This window comes from Limanda limanda, chromosome 21, assembly GCF_963576545.1.
Source record: "Limanda limanda chromosome 21, fLimLim1.1, whole genome shotgun sequence".
Taxonomy (NCBI): domain Eukaryota; kingdom Metazoa; phylum Chordata; class Actinopteri; order Pleuronectiformes; family Pleuronectidae; genus Limanda; species Limanda limanda.
Window position 1 is genome coordinate 8876846 of NC_083656.1, and position 24296 is coordinate 8901141.

Below are 24296 nucleotides of genomic sequence, written 5' to 3' on the forward strand. Positions count from 1 at the left end.
GAGAGATGAAGGAGAAACTTCTTTAAAAAGGCAAAATCGATAACACGTAGAGCTGCTTCACACATGAGGTGTCCGGCATTACGTCCATATGAAATAAGGGAAATCATGGATTTGGAAAAGCACAATGTACTGTATGTATCGATTGAGCTCCTGCTTGCTGCATCGCGACCAGTGGTAGCGGTGGAAAGCCGCTTGGACGAGTGGCGCCATGATGCTCCCCATACTGGTCTCATCAGCACAGCGGTTGCCCTGGCCGTCGTGCTCCATGCCCAGCCTGACAGAAGGAGAAAAAGGTTTATTGAATAGGAGAGGATTCTTGCAGACACTTCAGATCAGACATGTCCTCATTCAAATGATTAAAATACATTAGCATTAATCACTGCTACTCTGAGAAAATAAAATCTTTGAGCAAAAGTGACAACTGGTCAAAATATGAAGTAATTCACTTCATTGTGGTGGCGCAGCTTCAAGGTTCTGTGGACTGAGAACCACAGCCGGTCTTTACTTAGATTTCTGTCTCAATTACTGAAGGTTACAGTTACAGAGAGAAAGTTATACAAGCAGAATAATTACAGAACAAGAAAACAACCAATTAAAACGGGATCAGGCAGCAGTTTCTTTTAATTGGGGCATGCGGCTCTGATCATCCTAGAAACAAGACTTGTTAGAGAGATAACCTTCAATAAATGACGTGTAACTGGAGCTGGCGTGGTCAGTGATATATTCATGTGTTGACAAGAAAGTCGCTAACTTTGTCTGCCATTAATAATACAAATAAAAAAAAAACAATATCCCTCTGTGATGAGATTAATTTAATAATGCTTGTCAAGCTTAGATGAGCAGAGGCACCTGGAAAAAGTCATGTGATCCATTGTTAGTGGATTAAACCTACTTTAAATCAATAAACCGGCCAACTGGAAGTCTATACATTGCTTGTTTTCATTTACGTCATCTGTCATTGTATGTTACCACTGTAAGGCGGCAAACTCAAGACTGTGCTCCTTGAGGCGTCACCTTTGTGCAAATGTGGGTGTGTGTGTTTGTGTGTCTGACAGAGCCACAAAAATAGAGGCTTTTCGGTTTTTACTCAAGAAGCAGCTGTGTGGGTCTCTTCTTTTCTAGTGTGCAGCTTAATTACAATAAAATATCATCCAACTTTTATACTGTTCAGGATCATGAAAAGCTATTTCCCAGCATGCACGAGAAAAACACAGCTAAATTCTCACCCTGCAGTTTACCACACACACCTCAATGGAGATCTGGAGCACATCACATAAAAGGCGCAGGGGTTTTATAATGAGATGAACTGAAGTCCTGCCTCGTATGATGGGAATTTGAAATTGAATTAGATAATATTAAAGATAAGCAATAGGCACTATGGAACAGAGCTCAGATTTGGTTGTTTATTCATGTAAAACAAATCCTCACTGTCAGTCTGGTGCAATTAAAGTCTTCGTTGGTAAACTGTGGGGCACACGTCAATCTCTACGTGTTCAGGGGTTAATGACTTGCCTCACACCGTGCAGACAATTAATTGATCGCTGGAGATAATTCGTCTGCACAGCACAGTTTTTACCCTCTCATCTTTTTCTTAAACGACATCTGGGATAAAGATGAGAGTCAGTGTGCTGATTAAAGTGTCTGGATGAGACGTGTGCACATATTCCACGTATTTAAATGTGACATCAATCAGATATCTCCTCTATGGATGGTTATTTTCAGCAGTGACTCATCATTTAATTTATAATCTGTTCAGCCGTGTTTAGATCTTAACCATCTGAAGTCACACTGAGTCTCATTATGTTCCCTGGGGTTTGAGCGTCTGATAAGTAAGCCCGTGTTTACAGGAGATTGTGAAGCGGTGACGTCAAGATTGTATTTTATTTAACTTCCAGGTCGGTAAGCGGTTTTATTCTTATCAAATAATAATTTTCACTGATTCCCAATGGAAAAATATAAATACATTAATTTACTTATTTATTAACTTTGGCATTTCAGTTTTTTACTGCAAGTCGACACTGTTCACTGGAGTTTGAAAGAAAGTGAAAGACAAGGTGAAAATGGTTATTTTGTATTTAATCCAGTGTCAATGGCTCAGCTTCTATCAACTTTGAGAAAAAGAACACAGCTCATAAACTGGATTTTTCGGTAAATTCATATCGCCACTTTCTCCTTGGCTTAAGAAACTCTAAATGCTCTTAAAAGTCCTCCTCCCTAACCCTAACACTTTTTCATCTCCCTTAAGGGTAACTCTAAACGTCGTCATCAGGAGCAGATCTTTCAGAGGATTTCAGAATAGCGCCCCAGGCCTCTGAGCACTCAGATATAATATAGAGTCTGTCCTCTTTCCATTGTTAGAGGATGAAGAGGTGAGTGACCTGTTCTCTCACGTGTTGGACAGTCGACAGTCTGTCTGGCCAGTTTTCAATGCTTTTGCAGGGGGAGGGGGTAAAGTGCACAGACCTTTAAATCCTCATTTCACGAGAAAGCTTTCACCGAATCGATTTGGTGAGACAACTCAAATGTGAAATCTAACAGCCATGCACTCACGCAAATGAAACGCCAACATTTCAGCCGGCAACTGTACGGGGGGCATACTAGAAAGTATTGCATTAGCTTTAAAGTCAAAAGTATATAGTGAATGAAAAGTACAACAAAGTCGTCGGAGCCGGGGACGTGACCTGAAGTGGAATCAACACACTTTACGTATAGAATGATTTTGGGAAACTCCATCTCTGAGTTGAGATGAGATGAAATGAATCAGTTAAACTCTTGATGCCCTCAAAGAAAAAATATAAAACTACCACAAGAATATTACCAACTTGTATTTGGAGGTTTGATTCTCAGCGGTCGGCTGTGGCTGAGGGGGTAGAGTGGTCGTCCACCCATGTTGAGGAAGAGGAAATTAAAGTAGCATGACGGCCACTTTATTAGGTACAGCAGCACAATCGAATGCAATCCCATGCAACAGTCTTCCCGTGAGAATTTTCTCGACAAAACTTCTTATTGTCATTGTTTGGTGACATTGTTGTATAAATGAATTTACAGTCAATGTTTACTGCTTTTAAAAGTGGTGTTGCACAAGACAATATTATATGAGAAGTGGGGTTTTTTTACAATGAAGCCAGCAGAATATTAGAAACTTAATTATATACAGCTCAACAACAGCCACTTGTTGAATAAACACTTCAACAACACAACAATACGCAACGTGATGGGCATGTACTGATCAGGATGTGGAGGTGTACGTGATGAAGTGGATTCTGAGTCAATTACAAAGAGGACAGAGCTATATATCTATACACTTTGCATTAGGAGCCCATGAGACCCTGCCGGCCGTGTCATCATCAAAGCGGTACTCACACGTGGCCGGTTTCGTGAGCCACCACGAAGGCGGAGGAGAAGCCGTCCTCGTGGTTCAGAGTGCAGCTTCTCAGTGGGTGGCACATCCCCGTCACTGGAGCGTAGCCTGGGCGAGAGAAAAGAGACCACACAGCCCCACTAATCAAGCACCAGGATGAAGGAGAGGAAGATAATCTCTTCATGTGACACTGTTGAACTCAAAGAAGCGTAAGTGACACAGGAGCGGTCGCTGTAAAGGTCTCAGTCTTTCCTTGATGTGGGGACATTCATCAGAGAGACCATATATCTATAGGTTCTAAAGAACAGGCTGTGAAGGTTTTGTCGTCTCTTTCCTTTATAAAACCACAAATCTACACTTGTTTACTGCTTTTGGACTGAAAAATAAGGGAACAGTTAGGAAGCAGCCCTCTGAAAATACAGTTGACTCTTTGATGTACTAATGAGTCCTTGTCTGAAAATGTCTGTGATGTTTCAGATGGTGGAGCATCCCTTGTGTTTGAATTAAGACTGTACTTAGGAAGAAAAGCATAATATAAAGTACATCTCCATGTACTCCAGGAATTCAAGGCTTTTTTTGAATTCAAATACAGAATAAAAGCACCTCTCCTAATGTGTGTATGTGTGTGTGTGTGTGTGTGTGTGTGTGTGTGTGTGTGTGTGCCTGCAGCCCTTCTGTGACAGCTTGTGAGCCAAACACCGCCTCACGAAACATAAAGAATGTCCCCAAAGAAAACAGAACAGCGAGCGCCGCAGCCTGTCGTCATTACCCAGCAGACGTTCAACACACACGCACGCACACACACACACACACACACAGAGTTCATCAGGACAACAAACTTTAAAGCAAAGCACAAACATTTGAACATAACTCGATCAAGAGGTGTGCAGCGATTCAGCTTAGCGCATTTGGGTTTTGGTTCAGAAGCACGGCTAGCTCCGGCCTTTTCTTTTGGCAGCTTTCAGATCAGTTTTTTCTTTCATGCGTTCTGACTGTCAGAAGATTCATTTTTTGGCATGCAGGTAAAAAGCAGAACAATGCAGCAGCAGGCAGCCGGTGGTGAGGCGTGAATGTCACGGTTGATGGCTCCGGGGGTTGATGGACGTATTTAGTGCTGCGAGTGAGACAGTGAGACTTAAAAGCAAATGTAGAGCGTGAGCCTGTATCTGAAAGGCAGATAAAAGGAATCCAGGGGAATGCAGGTGACATTTCCATAAAGTAGGCAGCTTTGAAAGTTTTGCACATTGACGTGAAAAGGGTTCAGAAGCAACAGCCCGGTAAAAATATATGTATTTCTCTATAGCTGAGGAGAGAGAGGGACGGCTTCTGAGATTCAGATCAGTGATGAGGACAGAGCATCATTCTCAGGAGAGGCTCGTCTCCATGCGCTCTGCAGCTTCGCCGTGAAAAGAACAGAAGTTTCTTCTGTACGTCCCACAGCTCCATGTATCATGTGTGTGGATATAGAAATCGACCATCTAAACTATTGACAAGACGGTGTGATGTGTGCTCTCGACCCCGTGACACGGCGCGCTGTCCAGGCCAGCGCGGTGCAAGGCGCCGTAGAAACCAGGCGTTGTTGTGAACACAAGGCAACGGCGGCCATGGCAACGTAGGGATGGTCGACAAGCAAACCAGGTAGCCTCTGGTCGTCCTCTAAACATGACACATGTGCTTTAGAAAGTTTAAAAATATGCACAGGTCTCTGCAAAAATATTGAGCGTGAGCACAGAGGACGTGTGTTCGTTCTGGGCCCGGGTTTCTGCGGCGGCTTTTTTGCTGCTCACTTCAAAATTAGTTTTTTTGAAGGGCTGAAAAAAAGAAATACAGCGTGAGACAAATTCTAAACTGACAAAACATGTATGATGCAAAACTGCTCCCGCTGGATGCATACATGTATTATTAGGATTCAGAATGATCTATAATAGTAATAATTAATGTGAAAAACTCAATAAACACAAACCAAAAAAAATAACTGTTAGATAACATAAATGACCATCTATTATCATCATTTCTGTTTTTCTCTACATGCCATAATAAATCCTCTTCAGCAAAATACATTTTTCATAACCAGGGTGGCGTAAATGTCAAGTCAGCAAGGTTTTGGAAAGCTGCTTAATAATCGGTCTCCTGTGAGGGCGCCGCTGCCAGAATTGGGTTCGTGACCTCGGCTGCAGCCTCAGCTTGTGTTTTTTCAGAGTTTCCATTGACCTTACCTGGGCCAAGACTCGAAGCCAAACCCCTGAGTGTGAACGGAAGCAGATATCAGCACTCAGTCTGCACAGTCCTCGATCGAGAAAAATACAGTACCTTGCATACCTGCAGGACCAAAATCTTGCCTTGTCAGGAAGATGGCGTGGTCGTGGTACTCGGCGTGGTCGGGGTCGCGGCGCTGCTGCGTGTTGGCCCACCGGCACACCTGCTCCAGGCTGCGGGATGGGTTGCCACGCTCGATCAGGCTTATGGACTGCGGAAGCACAAGAAGCAGGGGGGTTACCACTCAAGGAGTCAATAGAAAACAAATTGCTCACTTTATTAATTCTCTATTTAAAGGCCATCGCTCTCACTGAGGTAATAGACAGCGACGTCTCAGCATTTATGGATGGAGATAAGTTTTCGATCTATTTTCCTGGGAGAATCACAAAGTGGAGAACATCTGCTCGGCCAAAAGAGAAATGGGACTCGATTGATTGAGTTTAGGGTCCATACGTCATTTCCTGTCCACATGACTAATCATTAGTCAGAGAATCAAAGCTGGAACAATTGATAATTTTGTGGTTTTTACAGAAAAATTAGATGTAGTGTATTCACTAGAGTAAAAGATTTTAGCATGTGTTTAAATATAATGACAGGCTGATATTAATGACGTCTATTTTGGTGACTCTCAGACATTCTCAGAGAGTCTTTCAGTTGTTTATGCAATTAGGTCTTTCCTTGTTTGAAAGGACCTTTGACCTAGAGAATGACCTCTGACAGCAAATGGATGGAGGTGTAGGGAAGATACTTGACCAGTGTATTCTCATCTTCATGTACTAAACACGTCCTTATTAGGAGGCCTTAGGTGAGATGACATGTTACCCGAAGCCATGGGCGGAACTAACTTCTCTATATAATGTGTGTTTGACCATGGCCTGTCAGACTTCACCATTTGGCTGTGTGATTTCGCCGAGTTCTAGAGCTCGTCCTGGCCTGTGAAACTTCTGTGTAATAAACATTATTATACTTGTTAGTACTGGGTCCGCGTTCCTTTCCTTCATCATCAACTTCTACAACCACATCAACCTCTCGGCTGACCAGAAATACACTTCATAGATTTTACGTTTTTTTTGAATGTCGGGGCTTGCGGACACTTGGATGACACCACACGAGCAGCATGGAGACTTTTTATGTTTAAGTGATCTCACAGTTACTTCACACTGGATTCGGATGCAACGCTGTTCACCACTGAAAAGTGTTTTGTGGACTGAACCTCTTCACCCAGCCCTCCATCGGCACAGTGGTGGGTGAATATTCATTTTTGGGTGAACTATGCCTGGAGTGGAGTTCAAAGTGGAGTGGAGTGTTTGTGTGTTTTGCTCAAAGTGTCACAGTTACTTTACGATTGCAGAGACATGACTTCCAAGTGGAAACGGTAAAAATGGAATAAGCAAGGTTGAAACTGAATCGTTTTTTTTCTGGGGGTTTTCTTCTTTGTGTTCTGTGTTTAACTTCATCCGCTTCGTCAACAAGGCTGAGTGGAGGATGAAATTGTGCGGCGATTGACAACAACAACACTGCTCATGCACAATGTGTGAGGCGGTAGTAAATGGAATGAAAGGATCCAGGGGAACTGGCAAAACATTTATCTTTCTTCTCCCCAACGTGTGTGTGTGTGTGTCTGTGTGTGTGTGTGTGTGCGCGCTGCAAGAGCCGGGCCGGTGACACATTCAACATGTCTGAGCTCATCTAATTGGTGCTATGCAAACACAATATCTCTGCTTTGGAAACCACACCGAAGAAGAGTAAATGTAAAATACCCTCTAGTCTCCAGGTTGCACTTGTGGAGAGATGAGTGAACGAGTAGAGCAAACAACGAGTCTGTCACCGCGTATCAGATGTTCAGTTTATCTGCATAACTACAGATTTTGCAGCTTTACAACAACCAAGGTGATAGTTACAATAATGTAGTAGGGGAAAATAACATATATGCATTGATTTTTTTTTACTTTGGTCAACAGCAAACTAGAAATACATGCAGTTAAACCACAGTAGGATGTGAAGCTTTTCTCATTTGTTTGTCTTTATGTTTCTCCTGGCTGAAATGAAAGAAAAAAAAATCTCTTGTCCCTAATCTACTGTCACTATGGGTTATTGAAACAAGCAGCGTTTTCTTCTGAATATTAATTTATGGTAATACAACCAAGACTGAGCTACTTCAGTATGACTGTGCTCTGAATCATAAATGCATGATTACACTGGGATGATTACACTGTTTTTAAACGTAAATTCATATTTAACTTGCAGCAGCCTCGCCTGCAAAGTACTGTCTCTTTTTCAGCTTCTTACTGTTTTTAAATGTGCAGTTCTCAACTGTATTTTTGTGAATTGACAACACAATACTGGTAACAGATTTTCTCTATTTTTACAGTATGTATTTCAATTCACAGTGCACCCTGCATTTATTCGTATTAATATTGTAATAATAATAATAATAATAAATAAAACAAAATACTATTATGAAAAAATGACAAAGGGACAATACTTCAGAGTTCCTTTTAAAACATTTATTAATACAAAAATATGTCGTCAGTACAACAAAAGCAAAAAACTTGACCTGAACCTTACCTCTCCTTTACTTTTCCTCCCTTTTCTTTGGTTGGACATTTCGGTTAGAATGAGAAAATAAACAGTTTATTGTCAGTGAGTGAGTGAATGAGTTTGTTAGTAAATACACAAAGTGGATCCATGTGTGAGTCGGTGACCGCATGAGATAGCGTGTGCGTCTGTGGAAGAATCAGACAAGGTACCACGTGAAGTCATTCAGCTTCTTGATGAGCGCGCTGACGCGTTGATCCTTGTTATTCACCATCTTCCCTCTCTTCATGCTTTGCGCCTTCTCACGAGTCTCTTTCTCTCCTCTCTCAGGATAAATGCAGGTTCTGAAAAACCATGCAGAACAACCAAAGTATTATTTCAGGAGATATCCATCTTTAAACCTAGACAAAAGAGTAAGTCTTTTCATGAAAGTGAGGTGATGCAGAATATTGAAACATGTGATTTTCACATCAAAGGTTAAAAGGTTAAAAAGGAAGAGCAGCAACAACAGTATTAATAGAGTCAGAATGAATAGAGTCAGCAATAATGTCTGTCCATTAGGCTAGGGACAACGGGCAATTACCTTGTTGCTTCCTCCATTATTACTGTGTATGAATCACGCTGTTTGGTAAAGATGCTGTTCCTGCAGCATCAAGTTGATACTGAAGGTTGAAATTGTAGGAGGAGCGGAATACAATGAGCCCAAGCACAAAAGATGCTCCTTCACACAGCATCTTTTTTTTCTACATGTTCATCACAATAATCAGGAAATAGCTCATTTTGAGTCTAGCATTATGAAAAAGAAACATGACAGTCCTTTCAATAAGACTCTATGAACAATACACATTGATTAATAAGTTGTAAAGGTTTTTTCTGTTTTTAATCTTCTGCATTGTTAAACTTTTATAACAAATTTAGATGCAATTTGCAGAAGAGTGTAGTCTTCCATTTTTCATTTCCACGAAAAATCACAAACTTACCAACTACGATCAAACGTGGGGTTTCAGGCAGTGGGACAGTAGACTGCACGATGGCTGGTGTGGGAGACACCTTTTAAAAAGCACAGAAACAAAATGAGTCACCAACTCAATACATTAGTCCACCCAGCTGAATTGTCGTCCAGCAAACGCAGCAGTTGTGCTTTAATTTGAATGTAAACTGGAATAAATATTGCTGACATGTGCGGATTTTAGCTAGGCACAATGCAAATATGAGGCTTTTCAAAAACCCTTTGTAATAAAACTGGAAGAAGACAAAAGAGAAGCCACACAGTTCTAACTAAAGGGTCAACGTATTTGGATTATTAAAGGTTGAATGAAAATCTGTACTTACATCAGTCAGTGTGTCAGTCAATCTGTGACAAAGAAGGCCGAGCAGGTAGAAGTGTGGACGGAGGTGTTTTGGCAACAAGGACAGGAAGACGAGTGTGCTCCAAAGTCAAATTGAACAAAAAATAAAACGCCAACTGCACGTGGAAACTTTTTCCAGAAAATAAAATATTCCTATGGTAATCAGCTCTTTTTTTCTCACCTTCCCAAGATGCTCAGCTGTCAACAGTATTTACATTTAAGATGTACATAAGCAGAATGAATCACCCACTGAGCTGAAGAGCAGAGCACAGCAGGGTAGGTGTTTGTTGCTGTGGACATTTTAACCTTGTTATCACATCCTATTCAAAGCTATGATGGTATAATAAACAATGTACATGGGTTTGAAACACAGAGGTAATCTAAATATGAATATGTGTCCTATACCAAATGTCATTAGGTTGAAGGACGCTTGCACATGTATTTGCACAAACAGACAACAGCAACGCCTGACCCAGCTCACCTGTCTGTAGCCGACCATTATCATGCGGACAAGGACGACGTTGATGTTGGTTCCCAGAGATTCATCGTGGTAGATTTCATCAACCTGAGGGGAAATGAATAGAGTTTGTCACTGAGGTGAAGGGTGGGGAGAGACACTGGAGGTTTTGAAGGTGGCTGAGAACATCTCAACATGTGCAGGCCAAAAATAAAACCAAGCACTTTTCAAGCACCCGCTGTCCTTATGGTCAACAATGCACACAGACTGCAAATGTTTTTCTGAAGTGTTTGTGTGGGGGGGGAACCCTGTTGTGAGCAAGAATTGTTACAAACAATATCAGAGTTTATTATGGGCTCGTTTCTAACTTCCGTAGCCAAGGCGATGCAGTAATCTGGAATAAATAACCCTTAATTATTATTAGGCAGTGAAAAGGACAAACAAACGCCTCGTCTAGCGATGGAAATTAAATGATGTCAAAAGGTCAGAAATAAAAAAGTGAAGCTTGGTTTTCTGAGAAATCTTCCCGGTAGCATATTCAAACTTGAAACTTGTTATACTTTTAATAGCTTGAGTCACGGTCTGTGAATAAATTAAGGGAAAGAGAAAAGGAACAGGCGACTGATTTGCTTGAGTTCCCTCCCACTGAGAGGCCAAGCTATTTGGAGTTCAGTGATTTTACTTGATTGCGGCTTGAAGGAGAAGATAAATGCTGTTCTTAGAGCAGCCGTGATGTGCAAAGTCTTTATAAGTAGCACGGTTTCAGGTCAATTAATTCCAAGTGTCTTGATATCAACCGGGTTTGACTCAAATCTGATGAAATTAGCAGCAACGATTTGTTTGAGTGTTTTTTTTCCCACATCTCTTACAACAATCTTGGAATAATGATGAAATATATTCTTAAGACATTGGCAACCGTCCAGGGAAACCAGTGTTAGTTATGCAATGGCAGCGAAGCCTGACCCAGAAATGTGTCAACTGCTGTTTGGCTTTATAATAATGCTGTGGTATGTAAATGCTAAACCCAGGGCCGAGCCAGGATCCCGTTCAAATCCCAAAGTTCAATTTCCACTTGGGTGTTGATTTATTTTCACCAAATCGTCACTGCAAGTAAAAGTTCAGAGGTAAATAAAGGCTGGATATTTCTTTTTCCATAAATCAGTAAGTCATGTAGTTGGGACATGTTGGTTATGGATTGTAATTAACAAAGTGCCAAACAAACCGGGCAACTCTCGACCGGAAAACAATGGAGTCATTTAGCTCCACAAAGCACACTCACATTTCTCCATGTGACTTCTGAACCTGTTACTGAGAGGAAACCAGTTTTACAGCTGCTGTTCACCGAAAGGGACAAACTCATATTATTCAAGCGTGGAAAATATTTGAATCAAACCTCTGTGTATTATTCGTTGTCTTCATATTTTGTGCAACATTTTCTTGCACTTTTCAGGAGCCTCTCATCTTGACCGTGTCGCCAAACTATCCTGAGTTTCAAGCTTTAGAAAAAGCTACGTAACGTGCTAAAACTGCTCCGCTGCTGATTATAAATGCTGTCCTAATGAGTGAAGAGTCTGATAGTACTTCACTGATATATCACTGGCTTTATGTTCAGCTTTCAATACCCCTGATAATGCCATTTTACACGAGTCCCTCATATCCCCATAGTCCCCATATTCTACTCTGTGGTCGCCCCTGTCATTCTGAAGATAAAGGTTTTCAAATGAGCTTAATTAAGATGTTTCATAGTCCTTCTCTGCTACAATTTATTTAATAAATATTGCTATGCTCTTCCAGCGTTAAAAAAAGCACTGGTTGCCTGCAGCAGGCAGCTTATTATTTCATTATTATCTTTCATTGCTAGGCGAAGTCTTATTAGCCATATTAATTATGGCAGCAGTTGGGTTAGGTTGTGACCCTGAGACAACATTGGTTCTTTTACCCAGAATATTTTCACATGTTTCAGGTGGTCACGCTTTACTGTATAATAAATATTTTTAGCTCAGGCTAAAGTTGTGATGGGTTTTGTGAAGCACTACTGTTTGAGTCATTGTATGTTTATTTGAAAGGTGCAGTGAAAATAAAATGCTGTTGGTGCTTTGTCAGTATCAGTTTTCTTTAGACCACCGCTCAGCCTGTCAATAACACGCAACACTGATCTAACAAAGGTCATCGATTTATTGGTGTCGCTGGACAAATCACAAGAGCCCGGAGGTGAAGTCCCACGTTTTCATTAACACTACAGCAGAGTCGAACAGCTGGGATGTTTGTTTCTGTTCATAAGCTTTAATCTCTACAGCTGCTGAGGAGAAGCAGTATGCAAAAAGTTGAGCTAGAGATTTATCACCACGACAATATGGACAGAAGAGAAACTAATCACACACAAATAACTGCAAAATCACAGAGAAACGTATTCTTTTTTTATCACATTGTAGTGACTCTGCTTGTTGTTTTCTGGATTTGAGAGATGTCGCAGCTGCAGATAGGAATAAAAATGTGTTTTTCTTTTTAGCGATGCTGTAAAATCTCAAAGCTCCTTCAGTCCCTGTCCAATTTCCAGGCTCATAAAGGGCCTTGCATGTAACAGAATAACAGCTTCGGTGAAGCAGCTACGAGTGTGGGTCAGCGAGCTTTCTCTGCGTAAGATAGTTATGACCCTGCAGAACAAAAGCTCCGTCACTGAAGAGCGGTTAACCTTGGCCTGAGTCCAAATTTGCACTGGTACGCAGGGTTACACCCACAGCATTTGAGCAAATATTCCATTCACAGAAGCCCATTCAGGTCAATAAATGCTGTAAAGACCACTCGAGTGACCATGAATTCTCCCAGATTTGTTAGGATCTCACATTCCTCCTCTGGTCTTTTCTGACCTATTTACAGGGTCGATCTGAAACAGAGAAGCTGTCGGAAAAATGAGGACAGCATTAAAAGTACCTGGACTACTTTTGTAAACACAGAGGTCACATATTCTTTCTCACATCTGTATTGAAGCTTCAGAAAACTTTTTTCTAGTGAGTCCTGCAGCGGGAAGGACCGGCCCCCGCGTATACAGGGATAATTAGAAAGCCAGGAGCAGCACACAGAGAGCTGGACTCAGGTTGTTGTGGCTGCAAATGGGAGAAGCAGCTGTGGGCCACAGTCACTAAAGGTGTCACTGGCTTTTGTACGGCGTCAAATCGATGTGGACAAAGCCTGGTCCGCGCTCAAACAACACAGCCATTGTGTGGCGAGGCACCTCGGCCGTCACCTTGGCTCGGCGCAGACAGGATGTCCAGTAATCAATCCCTCAGGGGGAGTTTCTCCAGGTGGTACTACACATTCTGCAGCCACGGAGCCGGGATTCAGGGGATTTAAGTGGGCAGAGCTCTTTCAGACACAGCGAGCAAGTGGCTTACAAATGTAACTAAAGGCTTTTGTTTGAGTGGCACCTTTCTCTCTGGAAGTGGCACGTTTCTCTCATCGGATTTGACTCAGTAGGAGGGAGGTCGTATGGATTGCACTGTATGTGTCAGTCGATTTCATCTCAGCGGACCTCCTCTTATTCCCACCAGTGATGTGAAATACTCCTGAGTGCCTGAATCAGAGAGCACTGTTGGACAATTACACTCTCACAGCCACTTCACGGTATAATAAATAATTCACCAGGATCATTAATAATCAGGCATTCCTCCCTGCCAAAGACATTTGGGGACAGAATGTGAATATTATATGCTTATTAAATAAACACATCATTCCATGAAAGCAGAGCTTGGCAGTGCGAGCGGACTTCTGGCACTGGGTTTCCATGACTGCCCTGCACAGCTTCCAGTCAACTTTCTAATTGGTCTAGCGCAGCTAATCAGACCACCATGCAGGGTCCAAATGGTAACTGTTACAGAGTGAAACCAGCACCCTGTGAAAATCTGACTTGGGGGGATTTGGGCCCAGTAAGTAGATTAGGGTGGTAGGAGCTGGTGGAACCCGTAATGAATGAGCTGAGAGTTTCTTTCCTTTTCTTTTTTTTTCTACCCCCACCTCCTCACTGGTAATCCACAAACAGCTAGAGAGAGAACGGGAGGGAGAGAGAGAGAGAGAGAGAGAGAGAGAGAGAGAGAGAGAGAGAGAGAGAGAGAGAGAGAGAGAGAGAGAGAGAGAGAGAGAGAGAGAGAGAGAGAGGGGAGAAGTGTGGCGATGTCTGATGTCAGAGAGGACAAGGAGGTGAAAAATATCTCTGATAAAGATGCGATTGCAGAATTTGACAGCAGCTCAATGTGAAGGAAGGATATTTCCTAATATCTACATACTAATAACATCTGTTTGTCTGTATGAGGAACAAATATCCTGCAAACCTTTCATCTTATTGACAGTCAACTTGCCATGTGTATTCTTAACGGTCAAGGGAAGTGCATTGTCAAATTTGGTGCGATTTGGACAAGGGCTACAGTCGATATTTATAAAAAGCAGTCAGTTTGACTATCTCAGACATTCGTGGGTCTTGCAGGTGCTGATCTGTGTCATGGCAACCGCATTCGTAGAATTACTCTTCCAAGTAAAAGCACAATGTGGGTTTTGTTGCTGCCATGCTTTACACTGAGCCGATGTACAGAGCTTTTACTTTGAAAAGTTGTGAACTTGAGTCTGAGGATGGTGTCGATTCTGTTAACAGACCACTGAAATAATCGACATGGCGTGTTAGAAGAAATTAACAGTAGTTGAATAAATATTAAAACCACTTGTGTGAATAGTAAAAAGTTCTGTTAAATTTTTTGGAAAACATGGGAGCCGGGAGGGGATGTGTATTATTCAAACACGTTTTTATGACAATCTTAATTGGAAAAAAACAATTGTTTGATGTTTCATGTTGAACATCTGTACAAACAAAGTGGTGAGAACTGACTTACTATGTTCATGAGCGTGAGAACATAATTCTGCACGTGCTCCTTGCCGTGGAAGCGCACCACCGAGTCGTCCACAGCCAGCAGCACCTCGATGTTGTAGTCGTCTTTCTTCGCGTGCCTCCTCTTGCGCTCGGTTTCGGACAACTTCTGCTCCACGAGGTCCAGAGCCGCGGGGAGGTCCGCGATCCCGAAGTCTGCCACTGCCGAGATAAGTCAGCACATAAACAAGTCAGCGAAACAAGACTGTGGGAATCAGATGCATGTATATTTCATCTCTTATTTCAGCTCCCGTGAAGTGATTTACTGTACGTCAGTGTCAAACTCGACGTAAAACAACTGTCTCCTGGTCTCAGAGTGAGCAGGTGGGATCCTTCGGGGGTTCTGACAGGGCTGCGGCTTGTGGATGTTTTCTAAGTCGCTCGATCTCGAGTCAAAACGCTCCCCTCGGACTCATGAATCACTGGCCTGGAGAGTGAGAGGTGTATTTCCTCATGCTCCACGTTCAGCCAAACTATACAGTGTGTGCATTCAGAGATTCAGTCCCAACTGGGTCACACTGATTCCAAACAACATCCAGCTTTTGCACGTGTGATATTTATGCACAGCATCTCATCCCTCTACGGTTTTGTTTGTCAGAGATTAAACACTTGTGTGAATTTGTAATTTTACTGATTCAGGCCACGACACAGAAAACAGATTTAGCTCAAATAGTGAACCACATGTTTGGAGCACAGCACTACAGAGCCTCAGGCACTCAGAGCTGCAAAACAATTATGTTTCCTGTTGCATTAATAATCAAAAACAAATACACAAACCCAAATGTACTATCCTTACTGGAGCTTATAATGCTCTCACATTTATTTACACAGCATAAGCTCAGTACACATGTCTGAAATTGTTTCATGCATCAAGATAGCCACCGCATGTCGCCGCAAGCGATCACATATCATGAATCTTATGCAATTTGCACCTAATTTCACATTTGATACATCACTGCTTCAAATTCAAATGGAAACATGAGAGTTAATCTTATGCTAACCATAAAATCCAATTAGCAAGATATCTTCAGAGTTACAGAGCAGAACGTTTCCAACAGAGGATTAATAACATTGGATGCATTGTTTTGAAAACATAATAAGTGGCTCCGGGTAAATCTCCTGAGAAATGATTTGGAACGTGAGTGATTAAGATAAATGCATGCAATGACTGCAAATACGTGTGTATTTCTAGCGATTTCTGTTTGAAAAGCTTTGTAATTATAACCACATAAGCGTGGATGAAGACTCGAAATGAGAGTGACGGAGCATGACATATTATTTCAGTTGGAGTGAAGAGCAAGGGCACATAGACAGGAGGTTAATGCTTCCCTCTGTGAATCACCTCTTATTAGAGCGACACAGTAATGGAAAAAGGTAAAAATGGCCCAAAAAAACCCATTAGACAGTTGCATCACTTTAAACAAGAATGTAGCCTGTTAAAGATAAAATTGAATGTAATGGGCAGTTGGGAAGAAAAAGAACAAGGAGCGAGGCTAAGAGGATGTGAATGAGTCAGTTGATTAAAATTTTGTATTATGAGCTCGAAGGGCCGCAGAGGAAAATGAAAAGAGACATTTCTTTTCACAGGCAACCGGGAAAAAGAGGCTGAGGTGAAAAAAAAATACATCTTCCGCCAGATGCTCAAGCTATTGTTGCGGCGAAGGAAGGAGTAGAAGAGGAATTCATGATGGCGTTGAGTCGTTTGACTGTGAAGTAAAGGTCAACCCCCTCTCCCCCCCCACTCTCTCTCTCTCTCTCTCTCACTCACTCCGCAATGACCCCCGCCCCCTCCCTCCCTCCGCGTCCCGGGCCGAGCAGTACCACCAGAGCCGAGCATTCCTCGCTCCACCAGGTGGTTTAGTGAGCGCTGCCTCGGCTGCTCGGGATAATAAATGTACGCAGACAGGGGATGGAGTCTTTAAAAGCTGCAGAATTAAAGGGACGCTCCGAACGCTGCGGGGTTAAGTGACTGCGCTGGTGTGTGGACTGGTTTCCATTATGTATGAAAGTCAGTGTTTGTGTTTCAACTTCATTGTCAAAATGTGCAGTTGTGTATCCAACCAGATGTGCATGCAAAAAGTGTATTGTAGGACACATAATGATGAAGATTAAATACATGGCAGACTATAGTAAAAAACATATACTAATAGTGCAGGTTAAGATTATTATGTGCAGCTTCTAATGGAATTACTGTAATTTTAATCAATGCCATGCCGAGCATAGACTATATATAAAGATAGATGACATGGCGCGTCTGCAAAAGTGAAGCCAAAGCACCTTGATCGCCTCCTGGTGGCTGGCTGCAGTGTGGGTCATAAACCCCGCCTCCTCCATGTTAATGGCCATTGACTAAATTAAAAGTTTGAATAAATTTCTTTTTAAGGAAAACCTCCGTCTTATGAAGACTTATGTTTGTTCGAGGGTTTTTTCCCGTAACTTTGGTTTTAATTTGTTTATTTGATGCAATAAAAAGAAGACCGACTGCTGATTGGTCGAGCGCATGTATCGACAGGACCCCTGTGCCACAGCTACATCCCCGATCCCTACTGTGCAGACTCCATAGATATTGCAAGATGGCAGAGTTTAGATAAGGGATATTTCAGCTTCATTTCTGGAAAGTCAGTATATACAGTATCACTCTAGCCCTTCCATAAAGCACAAGTTCTTTAAAGTGCTGAACAGTAAAATAGAGGAGAAAGAAAAACAGCCTTAAACCTTTTCCTCTTCCCTCTGTATGTTTGCTATTAGATGAGATTATATATTTATGGTCATGTTTGGAAACTAACAAACACATATAGGGCAGGAAATGCACTTAATCACACATGCACTCGTACACAAGTTCAAGTGAAAACACACACAACACCCACACAGTGCTTTTTGTTTCCACAGACGTCACGCTCCCTCTCCGGGCCTACCTTCGTTGTGGAGCTCCTCCCTCCGCTGGCCCGACTCCCGCTTGATGGCCGACCTGCGGTAGACCACGTGGACACGCCCCTTCACTTCCACATCCTGCTGGCCCTTCTCGAGGGGCTCGATGAAAAACTCCCCATTATCAGTCCGGATCAGACCTGCCTGGAAAAAAAAGAGGCCTTCACATTAGTGCACCCCTCCTCCTTCAAACGGACAGTAATTCCACTGGAGCCAGTAATTATAGCGTGCCGGATCAATTGGAGGATTTAGAGCAGGGCTGAATATGGGAAATGACGCAGGTAGATGCAATTTGGGGCCCTTCAAGCCCCTCACCGAATTTTATTGAGTGTCACAATGATTTCAGCCCGGACGAGATGATGAGTCGCAATGTCTCAATTCAGCCGCAAGTTCTCATGGGCTTCATGCGTCTCTGGCAAAGCTCTCGTGTCGGATTGTCTCAGCTGTGATACGTCTGCGATGTTTTTATAAGCCCGTATTGAAGTTTTACGGTTAACTTTTGATTAAGTGACTTTATCTTAGTCTTCAATGAGAAGGCTCTGACACTTCTCAGGATCCTGAGACTCATCTACCCAGAGAGCAGCTGTCCTCTTGCTGTTGTCAAACAGCGAGACAGACTGGAAATACTGTGAAATTGTGTTTCCCTATCACCACGCTGCAGCTAATCTTTGTTATCATTCATTTCCACGGCTCAACAACAATAGCAGCACAACACAAATTAAGAATTCTATCAGATCTGGGTGATGTGGCCAAAAACGTCGCATCCATTCATCTGTTATCTCTACCACCGCCTCTTCTGAGAGGCGTGGGGGGAGCTGGAGCCAATCCCAGCGGATATTGAGCAAGAGACAGGTCTCAAGAGTATCACAGGATCAACAGACAGAGGCATACAACCATTCACACTCACATACGGTCTGGGGGAACACACAGGCCAGGTCGCTGGTCCATCGCTGGACTGACACATAGAGACAAACACCCAACCACGCTAGCACCAAACAGCAGACAGTCGAAGTTAACATATGGAGGATTCAGAAGCTGGAAACAAGACTTCTGATAAATCACAATACCGTTAATCCCAAATTCTCGCTGACATGTCTGCATTCAAAGCTTGTTCCCACGGAGCCTAAGCGGCAATAAAAGGTTTAAGGTATACATTCGTGATACATTCTTGCTTATGTAAGCAAGAGTGGTGGTGGTGTCTAAAACTAGAAATCACAAGCTGTGCGTAAACAATGGAGTGATCGTCTCTAACATCCACTTCTGTTAGACTATAGCCTGGAGTGTGTGTGTGCAGTATAAGATAATGTGGAAAGCTTCTGACAGCACTGTATGTGTTATTCCTTGTTGGGTAACACAACCATTAAAACGTAAGCTGCACGTCTCCGGGCTGCAGGAGGAACCACAAATAAAGGCCCCATGGTTTTCACATCTTTTCCTAATCAGGACACTTGTGCGGAAGAGGTTACGTTTCCACCGCTGTCTGTTTGTTTGTTTGTTTCCAGGCAAGATTACATAAGAACAACGGAAGGGACTACCTCAAAACTCGGTGGAAAGATGCCGTACGTCTCAGGGAAAAAAAACAATACAATGTTTGTGTGGATCCGGGGGCAGATCCAGAATTTATTTTATCACTTTTGTAAACAATGCGAGATAGGGGCGTATTTTGTCATTTCCGTTATTTCCTCAGGGAATAATGCATGGATCTTGATAAGATCTAGTGAATTTAGATGTGGTTTCATAAGGGGACTGTTTGGCCTTGGCTGGGGAATGCATTTAGAATGTTTGTTTGTAAGCAAGACTACGCAGAAACAACTGAAAGGATTTCCAGTGCATGTTGGTTGAAGGAAAGGACATGGGCAGAGAAAGAAGAATCCATTACAATTCCATGAGGATAGATGCAGGAACTCTGTATCTCTTTCTTTACATTTTGATTGAATATAAAGGGGTCTGTTTGGCCTTGGATCTATTGAGTGCGATTGTAGTAAAAAAAAAAAAAAAGCAGGGAAAGGGCATGAATGTGAACAAACCTTCAAACACATCCAGGCAATGTTGTGCCGTCACGTTTCCTGTGACACTGTGTCAGGCTCCTAAGGTGAAAATTAAGTGTGAGTGTAACAGGAAGAACAAATAACCGAGATGACGCAGAACCATTTCCTTTTGTGTTGCTACCTTGTCTCAATTAAGATCATTCTGAATACGCAGCGCACGGCACAAATCACATTTCTCAAATTGCTACTCCTCACTGAGAGAAAAAAAATCTATCATTACACTCATGAAGAAGGCACACGGACAAGACTTTGGCGAGAATGTCTGTATTCATGACTCTGAAATCAAAGCCGCGAACGTAAGGGCGAGCGTATGACAGTGAGGGCAACGAGGAGAGAAAGAATCTGTCCCGCCTCGGACCAGGAAATGCCAAGTAAGACATGCTAGAATACGTCCTCTGTGGTCTCTTATTTCAGCGGTGGGTGGAAAGTGAAGCCGGGTCTGTGAGGGGAGAGCGCGGCAGCATCTGGAAAGGCCTTTCAAATGCTAACATGTGTACACTGCACGGTAAAGCCTGGCTGAGGGGGAGGAGACGCAAGGTTATTGGATTCTCCGAGGTTGTAGCTTAAATGCTGCATTATTTAATGGCTGCACCCCCATGAAATTACATTCAGATCATTTAAAAATCAATACCTGCATCGAGAGCATCGCCTCAGCGTTGACATTCTCTGAATTGCAGCCTCTCAGAAAATGTGTGGGTTTGTTTCTTCTTTCTGTAAAATGAACATCTTCGGCTTTTAGACTCTTGGTCTGAATACATAAGGAAATCCACAACCTCAACTTGGGTCCGAGGAACAACCACAAATGGATTATTACCAATTTTTGGCATTGTTGTGTTGAACGATTCATTAGCTAATTTCAAATAGACTCCATATTACGACCACAATAACTTTTTCTTATTTTTTAGCCCTGAATAGTGTCTGCAGAGGTTCCTGTCATGCAGCTTTTACGTAGCCTGAGAGCCAAAACAATTGAAGCAAAAAAAAGTCCCACTGCAGTTGAACTGTTGAACGTGACATACACAAACACATCTATATTTGTAAGCTCGTAATAAAAGCGTGGCTTTAATGTCACCACCTCAGACCTGGAAGAAAACACCTCACTCAAGAAATATCAGGATGGATTATCTAGAGATTTGGTCAATGCAGGTTTTTAATTGGCTCCGGCTCTGATCGGCAGTGATGGAAACACGACACCCAGATGAACGTGATCATTTGACAACACAGCGAGGTGTCAGTTGTGAAAAACACAGGGGGGCAAACTCCTACGGGATACTGATGACGAGAATGGAGTCAATCACCTCCTTTAGCAAGTTCCCCGGGCAAACTTTGGTGTGAATGAGTTACACTCGCCATTTATACGCTGTCGTCACAGCCATCAGCAGCAACTTGGGATTCAATGTGTTGCCCAAGGACGCTTCTCGAGGCAGAGTGAAGGACTTGGGAATCAAACCACCAACCTGCTTGTTAAAGGACAACCCGATCTATACCTCCTAAGCCACGGCTGCCCTGAACAGCATACAGAATAATATTTTCTGTCTTGCACCAAGCCAACTTACTGCACTCAAACCAGGAAGGACCAAAGCACCTCGCTGTGCCACAATCACGGCCGTGTCATTAACTCAAGAGCTTTTGTCACTTGGAGAATCACGGCCGGTCAGTCAAGAGAGTCTATTTAGAGAGATTCTGGTCAGTAACTGTCAACCTGTGAGATTAAGGATACAGAGCTGGGATTCTGAAGAGTGATTGGAGATGTTATTGGGTATTTACCTCTGAGTTTGAGTGGTGAACACAGCGGCGATCACTGTGAGCCTTGCAGCGCTCAGCGGAGGATAAAATTCAAAAAGGCTCTGAGGTGGAGGCAGCAAGGCAGAATCACTCCCACCATGCACACACACACACAAACAAAAAAAAAGGCAAATATAGCTCACACTTAAACTCACCCGTGCACTAAATTCCACACTTTGGTATGAACAACTTTGAAGTTGGATATTTACTGTATGTAATTTCAGGGCGACTTCTCTCTGCTATGTAAACCAGCAGCTGGAGTCTGTCCCTTAAACACTGAGGCAGAGAACAACTGAGGCGAGAGGTGCACGGCGAAATCACTATGCTGCTGAACCGTGTCTAGTTTAAAGGAAGAGCTTAAAAGAAAATAAACCTGACAAAATAAGACATTGAAAATTGATACCAGCATCAGAAATGTCTAAGATACTGCAGAATATGTCAGGTTGGGGGGTGGCAAGCACAAGAGTATATGATCCTGTAAGATACCACATGAAAAGTGCTTCAAGGAGTTAAAGAAAGACTTGTAAGGTATATACAAGACTTAAGAGTCGGGGATGACACGGGCTTTACAGTTGTTAAAGTATGTTATATAAGTTTTTTTGAATTGCACTGATATTGGATTGGTAATCTTTATAAACGGGTACAAAAAGTCCAGGTATCAGAATCTGTACCGGAAAGGGAGAAAGGGAGTTTACCTCCCTGTGTGTATGAATGGAATTACAATTAGTTATTGTATTTTCCAGTCAAACAACAACTAGAATCGCTATATTCTAAACTATAGAACCCTGACACTTCCTAAATGTACTACAGCTATGTCTCAATTCAGGGGTCCCATCCTTCAGGGGCACGAGGCCCACGTAGGATGCAGTCTCTGTGGGGGGAGTAGACCGTGAAGGACATCGTGAGACTGTCCGGTCTGCAGAGACACCATTACGTCTTAAGGTCGGAGCATGCTTCTGCTCCTCAGAGCCTTTTTCTGGCAGAAAAATACGCCGGTCAGTGACGGGTTATACTAGTGGTCATAGTTTCGGATCTCTTCTGCCAAGTGCTCTTCTATTTGGTCCATGTTCGTTCTTCTAAATCTTCCGTGGTTTCCGCCGGTGTTATCGGGCATGAACCGGAAATGCGACCCCGGAAATGATGTAGTCAGCAGACCAATCACAGCCCTTGCGGGTGGGTGACGCTTGCGGGGCTTTGCCGTCTAGTTAGAAAAGTTGGCCGACGCACGTAAGAAGGGCTACGATAGCACGTAAGGGGCCCGGAAGGGCTCTTGGATTTCCGGGCCCGTGAAAACGCAGAAGCATGCTCCGGCCTTTAGGTTGGGCTAGGACAGATCCACACGTTGGAATGGAAGGACACATTTATCGACAGTCCAGTCGCGTCCCTGTGACGCAATCGGCCTCGGAGCACAGCCTCCGATGGACGCAGCCCCTGCATTGAGACACAGCTCCCAGCAGTGTGCTTCACAGTCTAATTTTTGACTGGCGTGCAGTTCTAAAAAGGGACACGGAGCACTGGTCGGAACCACTCGCAGCTGCTCCTTAAGCCTCGACTGCGCTGTAGTGGGATGAGGGAGTCGAAATATATCAAGTCGAATTCTGTTTCAGCTGAGAAATGTTTGGAGCGACATGAGTGAGAAAATCAGTGTAGAGAATGTGGTGTAAATAGAGACAGACAAAGACAATAATGTCATGACATACCACTGACACATGGTGGTCTTTTTGTTCCCCTCCACACTGTCAACGTGACCTGGCGGAGACATCTCTCCAGCTACATGACGGACAAACAATCTAAAAATGGAACAAGCCCTCGAGCTGCAACGTGCAAGGAGATCAAAGTCCAGCCGTCATTCCAGGAGCTTAACCGGTAATTTGCAGAAGATTGTTTAGAAACATGTAATTTTCGTCCCCGTTCATGCTCTCTGTTGATCCGCAAACAAGAGACAGAGTAAAAGAAGGTCATCCACCATCACCCACTGGGATCGCAGTGCCGCAGCAAGGTCACACGTGCGTCTGTGCAAAGTCAGAAGACACAAGATTCTATCGAGCTTTGTATCGGAGTGAAAAATAAATTAAACTCCTGACGCACACAGTCGGAGGCGGCACCTGACATATGATGTGGTGTCTGATAAGAGCTTTGTTGGTGCGAACTAGGGGAGATCAGTAGGCCGGCGAGCGAATCATGGCTCAGCAGAGTCGCGGGTTTGAAATAATCATATGAGACAGGTTGTGGGAGCGTGGGGATTACGACTTGATTCCTTTTTATCAGCTCTCACGTCTCACTGTGCTGGGCCACAAAGGGCAGGCACAGCTGGTGATCAAGATGAGGATTACCAAGAGAAAACTGGCCTCACTCATCTGCATGTTACTTTAAAAAAAGAGCAGTTCATTAAAGCAGACGATTATGATGCTGCTTTTAATGACTAATTGGTTTTATATGAAAGAAATTGGGTTAAAAAGAAGATTTAATGTTGTTTCTATAACTATAATTACTCTAATTATAATCAATGTAGGGATAGCAGAGGTAGGAGCTGGCACTAAGGTCACTTACACACCGACCTTGTTTGGTTCTGACCTTCTGACTTTTTCAGTATAGTCCGATCGAGTGTGAAAGGTATCTCGGACCAAGGAGCGTTTGGTCTGAGTCTGAATCATAGGAACCA

General features: G+C 43.0%; 1 protein-coding gene across 1 annotated transcript in view; it reads right to left on the minus strand.

Moving 5' to 3' along the window:
• The window catches only part of LOC133027793 (A disintegrin and metalloproteinase with thrombospondin motifs 3), a 42254-nt gene that overhangs the window by 11043 nt on the left and 6915 nt on the right, over window positions 1-24296 (minus strand). Inside the window, exons 3-8 of the mRNA XM_061094921.1 lie at window positions 17789-17945; window positions 14839-15035; window positions 9986-10069; window positions 5672-5828; window positions 3364-3469; window positions 131-274 (exon numbers count right to left, since the gene is read on the minus strand). Coding sequence (XP_060950904.1) covers window positions 131-274; window positions 3364-3469; window positions 5672-5828; window positions 9986-10069; window positions 14839-15035; window positions 17789-17945 — 845 coding nt within the window. The remainder of the gene's footprint in view (window positions 1-130; window positions 275-3363; window positions 3470-5671; window positions 5829-9985; window positions 10070-14838; window positions 15036-17788; window positions 17946-24296) is intronic.